Source organism: Echinops telfairi, unplaced genomic scaffold (genome assembly GCF_000313985.2).
Source record: "Echinops telfairi isolate 266 unplaced genomic scaffold, ASM31398v2 ScPeMD7_2565;HRSCAF=3150, whole genome shotgun sequence".
NCBI classification, from domain to species: domain Eukaryota; kingdom Metazoa; phylum Chordata; class Mammalia; order Afrosoricida; family Tenrecidae; genus Echinops; species Echinops telfairi.
Window position 1 is genome coordinate 5,867,667 of NW_022106463.1, and position 10,734 is coordinate 5,878,400.

Genomic DNA, 10,734 nt, shown 5'->3' on the forward strand with positions numbered 1-10,734 from the left:
GGGAATCCAGGACAAATAACCCCTCAGGACCAATAATGAGAGTAGTGATGCCAGGAGGGTCAGGGGAGGGTGGGGGAGAAAGGGGGAACCAATCACAATGATCTACATATAACCCCCTCCCTGGGGGACAGACAACAGAAAAGTGGGTACAGGGAGACCAGACAGTGTAAGACATGAAAAAATAATAATTTATAAATTATCAAGACTTGGTGAGGGAGAGAGGGAAGGAGTGTGGGAAAGGGAGGGGAAAATGAGCTGATACCAAGGGTTCAAGTGGAAAGAGATGTTTTGAGAACGATAAGGGCAACAAATGTACAAGTGTGCTTGACACAATTGATGTATGTATGGCGTGATCAGAGTTGTATGGCCCACCAATAAAATGATTAAAAAAACAAGATTAGCTGTCTGTTGATAGATGAATTTATTTGTAGGTTCGCAATTGAGTTCCATTGGTCTGTGTGTGGTATCGGTTCCAGGCTGTTTTAACTACTGTGACTGTGTAGTAGGTTGTTGAGATCAGGAATGATATGCCTCGTAATTTGTTCTTTTTCAGTTATGCTTTGCTTTCCATATGAAATTGGTGATTAATTTTTTCATCTTTTTATAGAATGATGGCAGAATCTGGATCACGATTACATTATATCTGTAGATCACTTTGGGTAGTATTGGCATTTTCACTAGGTTATATCTTCCTATCCAAGAACATGTTAGTTATATTCTTCCATTTACAAAGATCTCTCTTAGTTTTTTTTGTAATTGTGTTTGGTAGCTTTCTTTGGTACCAGCTTTATTTCTCTTGTTATATTTATTTCTAAGCAGTAAATCTTTGAGGTGATGATTGTCGAAGGCATTGTTTTCAGAACTATCTTTGTTAGCATAGAGGAATCCAACTGATTTTTGTTGTTGATCTTGTATCCCGCCACTTTGCTGTATCTTTCTATGAATTTCCACAATTTTATTGTCCAGTCTTTGGGATTTTCTACCTGTGGTAATGTCATATGCAAATAGAGGTCTACTTTGTTGCCAATTTTGATGGCTTTGCCTGTCCTTTCTTACCTGATACCTCTGGCTGAGACTTCCGGTACAATATTAAACGGGAGGGATGGCAAAGAACTTTCTTGTCTGCTACCAGTGCACAGGGAAATGCTTTCAGTTTCTCTCTATTGAGAGTGGTGTTGGCCATTACCTTTGTAGATATGCCCTTCATTAAGTCTTGAAATTTCCCTTCTGTCCCTATTTTGTTGAGCGTCTTGATCTTGCGGTTCTCTATTTTATATTTGTGAGGTAGATTACAGTGATCATTTTTCTAATGTTGGACCATGTTTGCACACCTGGTAGAAATCTAACTTTGAATATATTGTTTGAGCCTTTTAGCTAGAATCTGTGTTGAGGATTTTTGCCTCTGTGAGGGATACTGTGTCTTTGCCTGGTTTTGGCATCAACGGTATACCTGCTTCATGAAACGCAGTCAGGAGCTTTCCCTTCTTTCCAATATTTTGGAATACTTTGAGTAGGGTTGGTGTCAGCTGTTGATAGAATTCATCAGGGAAACTGCCTGCGCCCGGCCTTTTTCTTTGGGCGTTCTTCAAGGGTCTGATCAGTTTCTGTTTCTGCTGTGGGACTAGTCAGATTTTCTACTGCAGTTCATGTTAGTTTAGATAGACTTAAGTGTCTCTAGAAATTTGTTCATTTTTCTTACATTATCAAATTTGTTGTCGTCTAGTTCATGTTATTGTGATGTTCTGTTGTGATGCCACCCATTTAATTTCTTATTGGTGCGATCTATGGGCATCTTCTTATCTCCCTTTGTTAGCTATGGCAGTGTTTGTTGATTTTATTAACCAACTTCTTGTTGTCTTGTTGTTGGTTTCACTTATTTTTGTGCTCACCTCTATCAGGTCTTTTCTTCTGGTGACCCCGAGCTTCATTTGCTGCTTTCTCCCCTCGCTGTTGAAAGTGTTATGTTGAGCTGTTGATTGTGGTTCTTTCTACTTTTTCGATGTTTGTGTTTCTTGCTATAAATTGCCTACTGAGCACTGCGTTTGCGGTGTCACAGAGGTTTGGGTGTGTTATTTTCAATCTCATTTGACTCAACTAATTTTTAAATGTCATTTTTAATTTCTCCTATTACCCAGCAAGCATACAGTTGTATTGGGTTTCTTTCTTTCTTTCTTTCTTTCTTTCTTTTTTTTTCAACTCAGGCTTGAGACTGAAATTTTTCTAAATGAGAAGAATTGTTCTCAATCACTCAGCACTTAATAGCTTTGGAAAATAGCTTTTGCAGCAGACTTGATAATGGTTTCTAATGAATTCAACCTGCAGTACAAGGCAAAACAAGGTCGTATGTAAAACTCATACTGCAGCAAAGCCATTTTCAGTGACAAATAATGTTACTTGAATCACAAATAATGTCAAGCTGATGTATACAGCTTCCTGTGCTGTCAAAAGTTAAAGACGTGAAATCTCTTTTCCCACCCAGGCTTGCAGTGAGCCTCCTGAGCTCAAAACACAGGCGCGGCAGGCATTTCTATGCAAGTTCAAAGGCAATTTCCGTATGGCAAAGCCCATCGACCTGTTCAGCTGAGGCACGATCATCTAGCTTCAAGCTGATTAATTCAATGTGCTTCAAGGCAAAGACCAAGAGAAGAGTAAATTCTTCCAGTGCCTCTTAAGCAGCGAGCGTGTCGAATTGAGATCATTGAATTGGGTACTGATACTTGGCAGTCCCCGTTTGGTGGGAAGTAGCAGTTAAAGATGAAATACATACAATGTCATTATAGATCAGCTCGGATGGGTGAAGGCTTGCGTTCCATTTGGATGCTAGTAAGTACTAACTGGACCCCCACGGAGTGCAATGTTATCCCTTACAGCGCCTCCCCCCTTCTCATTAGCTGACCTGTCACTGTGAAAACACGGTGCCCACGTGTCACTATTGTTACAGCATTTTGAATTTCATCGCTGAACGGTCGAGATTGTTTGGCCTTAATGTATTATAAGTACCTGCATAATTTTCCTGTTGGCTCTGGAAATCTAAAGTATTTACTGACTAATTCTGGACAGAAAAAGTTAGCTGCTTCTTGCTCAGTGGTCCGTGGAGGCAGGTTGATTCTGCAGAGCTGGGTACCTGCCCACGTTCACGGCATTAGTGGTTTCTGCCTCACGCTGACGTGTGGAGCAGCTAACGCTCTCCCGTAGGACTTGGCCGTCACAGCTTATCCCGTGTGCGTGTGTGCACTGGGCTCTCGTTGTGTGTTAACGTGCTCATTGGAGAAGAGTCTTTCAGAGCCGGCCTGTGTTCTGTACATAGATGCTCAGAGCACCACAATGACCTGCTTTATCAAAGTCTCCTGCTGGTTGTGGTGTTTCTCACAGGGTTAAGGCAACGTAGATGCTGCCTTCAAGGAGAAAGGGCTGAGATGATGCTGAAACGAGGGAAAGGAAGAATTGTGCTTCCTCGAAGCAACCGGGGTCGTGTGAAGGCCTAGAAATGTTGCTGCGGCGGTCAGCAGGTGCTGTTGAGTGGGCCCCAGCTCCTCAGGGCCCGTCCGTGTCCAACACTGTCCACCATTCCTGTGATGTTGGAGCCCATTGCTGCAGCCCCGTGCCCCTCCTCTCGTGGTGAATCCGCGTTCCCCCTGCCCCTCCATTGTACCAAGCACGCCGTCCTTTTCCAGGGCTGGCCTCTCCTGACACCATGTCCAAAGGACATGAGACTAAGGCTCGCCAGCCTCTCTTCCAAGGAGCATTCTGGCTGTCCCTCGTCCAAGGCAGATTCGACTTGTTCGTTCCTCTGGCAGTGCACGGTCCACTCTCTCCGTAGTCATTGCCAGCACCAGCTTCCGCCCAGAACGAGGTCTGGCTGATGTTGAGAAGGCCGCTCTGAGGCTCTGGAAGGTGGGAAAGAAATTCCGAGGGAGAGAAGAGTCCAGCGCCCACACCAACACCTGGCGAAGGCTGGCAGGAAGCGTGGCCGTCGTAGCTCGATCTTCCCCGCCAGGCCTCCTTGGCAGATCCAGAAACAGGAGCTGGGCAGTTTGAGCTGGTTTGGGGAAAGTCTCTGTGCAGAGGAGCTTTGGCTCAGGCTCGGAGACTTCTGGAAGGCCCGAAAGAAGAGCCATCCGAATGCCTGGGCTGCAGAGCTGTGGGGAGAAAGGGTGACTCAGAGGGCGTTCTGTGGAGCCAGGTTCTCTACAGGCAGAATGTCTGAAGTGGACAGGCGGCAAGGTGAAGCGCCGAAGGGGCTCAGGGCGTTCAGCTCATGAGGGTGTGGCTGTGATTCCTGGGGTGAGGACTCTTCACCCTGTCCACACGGCATGCACTGTTCTCCACGGTGCCTTTGAAGGGTGCCTCAGTGGGACCATGTCTCTGGGCGCCAAACAGGGTTCGTAGGACCTCGTCTCTACTGCTTTTACTGGGCCCCATGGGAAAGAGAGGGTGATTTTTAATCATTTATTTTGAAACTCCGTTTTCCCAAGTGAATGTAATGTCAAGCAGGGGTGCCCTGACTGGGACTGTCCCATGGACATACCTGCAACCCAAGCCATTAGCTTGCTCCCCGCCATCTTCCCGAGTGCCCTCTGTCTACCCCTGTGTCCCTCCAGCGCCGGAAGCCTCGCTCAGTTTCACTGACGCTTCTGGACAGCCCTGGAGAACGGAGGACAGCCTTTTGACTTTCAGGGTGTTCAGCGCGGTGAGGAGTAGCCCCTTTGAGGTCTGTGTCGAAACTCACGAAGTTCCATCCTCCTGTTTGATGTGCAGGTCTCTGCGAGGATGAACCTGGCCGAGGTCTGCGACAACGCCAAGAAGGGCAGAGAGTACGCGCTTCTCGGGAACTATGACTCCTCCATGGTCTACTACCAGGGGGTCATCCAGCAGATCCACCGGCATTGCCAGTCCGTCCGAGACCCCTCTGTCAAAGGCAGGTGGCAGCAGGTAAGAGCAGACAGGTGCCTCGTCCGTCCCTCAGGACCAGGACTCGAGAGGCCAGCACCGGGAGAGTTCACTTGAGATTCAGAAACAGATGGTATCTCTCCTAACACCCACAGCTGTGGAGTTAGTTCCGACTCGCAGTGACCCCGAAGGTCACAGTCGAACTGCTCCCTAGGGTTTCTGAGGCTGTACATCTTTACGGAAGTGCAGACAGTCTCACCTCTCCCCCACCAAGTGGCTGGTGGCTTTGAAGCTCTTGACCCTGAGCTTAGCCACCCAGCACTGTGCCACCCAGGATCCTTATTTACCTGGAAACTGAGCTGTCTTGAATGGTACCCAGTGTACCAGTTTCCTGGTGACTGCCCTGGTTAATTTGTTGGGGAGTTTGCTGCTCTGTTTAATGACGCACACTTTGAAGGCACTCAATTCTCACGGAATTCTATTTTAAATCCCGTAAATTTTTTTTCCACAACCGCCGATTTCGGCTGCTTCTCCCTGCTCTTCTTTTTCACGTGTGGTTTGGGCGCACTTTGAAGACATTTTCCCGTAAGACATGGCCCTCGTCCGTTGAAAGCCTCCTCACCAATACTAATGAGCCAGTGATTTAATAATGAGCGCTAATATATTTGCCGTGCCTCTTGACAATAGCAAAGTTAGGAAAAACTGGAATTACAGTTTCCTCATTTGTCCTAAAATCTTTTTTAAAACTCCAAGTTCAAAGTCGACAGAGTGTCTTTGAAGTTTCCATTGTACATATTACTGTCTTTCAAGTTTTTCTTCAGATTTCCCCGCCCCCTCCACGAGTCCAAAGCTGATGTTTTAATGAGTTTTAAGGGTAAATTGGACTTATTTCCCAACTTAAGTGTGACCAAACTGTCTCTCATCCTTCCTGCTTCCCACAGAGGCAGTGGCTGGTTAACCAGAAAATCTCTCAGTTGTTTGCATCAGCTGGTGTTACTAGTGAGACTCCCTTCAGTGCCTCTTTCCATGAGGCTCTGACGGTTCATTTCTCCCACTGTGGTGTGTGATAAGGAGCCTGGGGGCAGAGGTGCAGTGCACGAAGCATAGGAGTGCTGACTGGTCAGCAGTTCAAACCCACCAGCCCCTCTGTGAGCAAGAGATGAGGCTGACTGTCTACGAAGGATTATAGGCTTGGAAACCCTATGGGGCAACCCTGCTCGGCCCTGCAAGGTTGCTCTGAGTCCAGCAGACTTGATGGCAGTGGGTTAAGGTTTTATAGAGTGTGCTATATCATTGCATATATTAATGGTTGACTTTTGTGGTGGTTTCCTGTTCTCATTCCTCCAAACCCTTTATATCTTCATTTTTTTAGGGCATCCTTCAAGGCAAAGGAACAGGGAAATGCATTCTGGCTTAAAAAAAAATTGAATTGTCAAAATGAAGTTGTCAATGTGATTTCCCTTCTTTGGGGTGCTTCCCCTGGTTACCCGTCGGGCTGCGATCCTCAAGGCCCTAAGTTCGAAAGCACCGGCAGAGCAGTTAGTCTCGGAAACTCACAGGGAGGGAGCCGCGCTGCCCGGCCGCAGAGGGTCTCCGTGAGTCAGACCGACTCTGAGCTTGCGTTGGTTTGTTGTTGTTGTTGTGTGTGCAAATTACTCTGGGCCCGGGTCTGAAAACAGAAGAACCAGAGTTCTTGTTGAGAGCTGGGAAGCTGCTTGCGTTTGAGCTTGGCATGGACTTGGCCCAGGCCTCGGAAGAAAGCAGGCTTTAGGTGACGGCGAATTGAGATCTGAGGGCGGGAGGCTCAGCCGAGCTTGCTGTTCAGTGGTGGGGTGATGGCACCTGCGACCGGCAGTTGTCTTCGTTGTCTTCTCTCCAACAAGCGTTTCGTGTACAGATGAACACTCAGAGACCCGGAGCGGAGGAAACTCCTTCTTGAGAATTACACACAAGCGGCGACTATCCTGGGGCAACCGGAATGGCTTGCTCCCTTGAGCAAGAAAAGATCTTTCTTGCGTTTTCCCTGCGGGGGGCGGGGTTAGAATTTTTTTTTTGACCGGCAGTTTTTTGGGCGCTCATTACAAAGCTACATGAAAAGGATTTAAGAGAAATGGTTTCTGGGCGTTTGTGAATTTGTGGTTGACTTCATTGCATGCTTTACTTAAACGGTGTGAGCGTCCATCCCCCTGGCCTTTGGTTGAAGCAGGGCCGGATGAGGAAGAGACACCACCGTCTCTCCTCCGGAAGAAGTCTAACTCTTGGCCAGTCTTTACACCAGTCTCCTCTCCTAGCCCCTGCCATCAGCTCAGTTCTGAGTCAGTGACCCACTTCCTGTCGTACTTTCAGGGGTTGACCTCTTTATTATTTTTTTGAAAAACTCTTTGAGGGATTCCTTTTGTTGACTCTGAGCGACATCAACAAAACCGCGCCTCCTGGCAGAAATTGGTTGCTTGCCATTTATATCCGGGTGTAAACGGTTTCTAACACGAAGACTTTGTCTCTCAAGGTTCGGCAGGAGTTGTTAGAAGAATATGAGCAAGTCAGAAGCATTGTCAGCACTTTAGAAAGTTTCAAAATCGACAAGCCCCCGGAGTTCCCTGTGTCCTATCAAGATGAACCATTTAGAGACCCCACAGTGTGGCCACCCCCTGTCCCTGCAGAGCACAGGTGAGTGGAGTGGGTGGGGTCTCTGGGGGAGCTTGTACTTGACAAAGAGCGGAAGTTAATCTCCTGTCATGTAGCTTGCTTTCAGATTGCTTTATTACTCTAATTATAACCAGAAATTTAATGCTTGTCCGAAAATTTATTCATTGAGAGAGTATTTTCCCCCCCTAGGCTTTATAAGGACAGCATTGATATTGGGATAGGTTTGTTTTAAAGGACTCGCTACTTCTAACTCTTTCAAGACTGAATTATTTTCTGCTTTGAATTTCTTGTTGCAACCGTGGCATTTTAATAATGGAAGGCATTTGGAATGAAATGAAAACAAAATAGTAATTTCGATACAGTTCGTGGGACACAGCTGTCCCAAGGGGTGTCTGGTGCTGGGATTGGTGGGATGAGGCCCATTTCTTCAGATTCTTGCAGTTCCACAACCTGCACTGGATGACAGGATGCACGAAAAGTCAGCATCCCCCTGCTAAATCCTGTAGGTGGAAACGTAGGTGGGTGCACTCTGCCCCACAGGCCATGAAGGAGTCAAACGGCATGTGGCCATGTGGATTCATCTGGTTAGGCCTGGCTTTCTCATCATTTGCTTGTGGTTCATTGCGACCCTGTAGGACATGGAAGAACTGTCCCTGTGGGTTTCTGAGACTGTAGTTCTTTATGGGAGTAGAAAGCCTAGTCTTTCTCCTGTGGAGCAGGCTGGTGGTTTCGAACTGCTGACCTTGCTGTTAGCAACCCAACACTATACCACTACGCCGCCATAGGAAGGCAGTTTCCCTCTGGTCAGCAGTGGTAACTCTCCTGTTTAGCTTATTGATCTCAGGATGTTTTATAAAAAGCATTAGAGAACTGTGAAAACGATTCATCTGCATTGTCAAGAACCTCCCCCCCCTTACTGGTTCCCTGGTGGCACAATGGGTTAAGTGCTGGGCTGCTGATATAAAGGTCAGTTGTTTGAACCTCCCACTGGGTTGGGGAGAAAGACGTGCTGTCTGCTTCTGGGAAGAAGGTGGAAATCTTGGGAACCCACGGGGCAGTCTGCTCTTCACCTATGGGGGTCACTGTGTTTAATGGCAGGGTTCTCTAGAGAAACAAAACCAGGACACTTAGGAATATATATATGGCTAGGTCGACCCAGCAGGAAGGATTATAACAGCTCATTAGTCCACACAGCAGTGTAGGGGCCTCAGTTCAACTCACTTTTGTGGAACAGTTAATACACTGGAAGTCCTTCAACTTTGATGGGCTGCTGCTGGGTCCAAGGTCAAGGAAGCAGACAGCAGAGTCTTCCCCAGGAAGGCAGGCAGAGTCTGCTGGAAGGGAGCAGACGGCAGGGTGGGTCACACCAGTCAGCAGCCTGGGAGCTCAGGGAAGCAGGCCCTGATCTGCTGGGACCTAGAGCTGAAGCGCGGCCACAGGACGCACCGGCCTCAAGCCCAAGCAGTGTGCACACCAGCAGTGTGGAGAAGCTGCCTCAGGCTCTGGCAACACGGTCCACAGGTTGGCTTGGCCCACAGGTAGTGCAGCACACAGGTTGAGGCAGAGAACTAGCTAAAGCAGCAGCACGCTGGTCCCATCACCAGAGAGCAGGAGAGAGGTGGGATACGAGCTGTCTTTATTGATTTCGGACATTCTCCAATCAAGCTGCGACCTGATTAAACTCCGCCCACATGTCCCTGTTAGCCCAGTTGGCACAGTAAACCTATCACTGCACTGGAATTGTCTCGAAGGAAGTTTGCTTGGCAGGTATTATAAACGCACTGTCCCACGGCTGGTGGTTTGGAACTGCTGACCTTGCTGTCAGCAGCTCAGCACTCAGCCACTGTGCCACCAGGGCTCCTTACGAAAGCACTAGGTGACAGTTACAGGTCTTCTCAGGTCTACAGCACTGTAGTGTTTTCCTCACACGGAACCACTCTCAGGTGTTGCAGGTTGTCGGACCAAACCCACTACTTCCGAGCCAGTTCTGACGCCTGGCGGTTCTGCCGGGGGTTTGTTTCCAAGGCTGTGAGTCGCCAGCTTTACGTCCAGCAGTTCATGCACATTTTACATTTTGTTTCAGCTCCTCTTTGCCCCCTCTCGATCGGCCGTTGCTCACCAGCTTCCGCCCCAGGTTTCCGTTTCCTCCCTCCTTCTCTCCAGACCCTCTGAGCTAGTCCCTGGGCAAAGAGGCCAACGTTGATGGTTCTCCCAAAGGAGCGCATTCAGTGCTGCACCTGAAGAGTGACTAACAGCCATCGTCTCGGGGGCGGCAGGGGTGGGGTGGTGTTGGGGGGTGTCACACTTGTCTCTTTCTGACCAGTAAGCCTTGGCCTCTTTTGTGACGTTGAGTTTTGGGACTATAACTCAATTACAGGAGCAGACAGCCTCCTCTTTTCTCCCTCGAGTGGCCGGAAACCTCTAGGGCAGTGTTTCAGGGTCCCAGGATTGACCAGTAACTGCTAAGAAGACACATTTTGATCCCTGTACATCTGGACATGTGTGTGGATGTGAGTGTGTGATAAATATACCTTGGCTTTACCCAAAGCTGGCAATTCAGAGTCTTTTTCTGGTTTGAAGCCCAAACCGGCAGTGACTTACACAGGAATGACCTGTCCCGGCTTGCCAGAGCACCGTGATGCGCTGTCAGGAGCGGTGGCCACAGGCCGTAGCTCTGATACCTGAAGCTCAGGCGGATCCACCGGCATAGACAGTGTTGTCTCAGCGCTGCGTGCTCGCCCGACGTCTCCTCGCTGGAGCTACTGGGGAAGTCACTTCTCTTCCTGGCTCCGCGTTGCACTGCCCGAAACAGGGGTCTGACTGGTTTCTGTGCGTGGTTTTGCATTGGTGAGATGACTGGCCAGAATGGGTTTCCACAAACCTCCTTTTTCCAGACTTAAAAAAAAAAAAAAGGTTTTCCATCATCGCACATCTTTTGCCCCCACTTGGGCCAGTGGATCCTTAATAAAAGCAAGTAAAAAACTGTACTGTTGTCTCAGTGGCTGTTGAATGGCTTCTGGATCTTCGAAATCAGTGAGCTACTGCCAGGTCCCTGCCGTTCTAAGCATCATTCCTGCGTTTGAGCTCAGTGTGGGAGCCACTGTGTCCACCTCATGGAGTCTCCCTCTGTTTCACTGACCCACTCCTCTCCAACCATCACGGCCCTCTCTGTGTATTATCTCAGGAAAACAAGAGTCT

The 10,734-nt window shown here is 48.3% G+C and overlaps 1 protein-coding gene across 4 annotated transcripts in view; it reads left to right on the forward strand.

Annotated features, from left to right (window-relative positions):
• Positions 1–10,734, forward strand: part of KATNAL1 (katanin catalytic subunit A1 like 1) — a 65,672-nt gene that overhangs the window by 9,743 nt on the left and 45,195 nt on the right. For all 4 annotated transcript variants that reach the window (XM_045294021.1, XM_004714817.2, XM_045294023.1 and 1 more), the window contains exons 2-3: positions 4,759–4,932; positions 7,397–7,557. In XM_045294021.1, coding sequence (XP_045149956.1) covers positions 4,771–4,932; positions 7,397–7,557 — 323 coding nt within the window. In that variant the 5' untranslated portion in view covers positions 4,759–4,770. The remainder of the gene's footprint in view (positions 1–4,758; positions 4,933–7,396; positions 7,558–10,734) is intronic.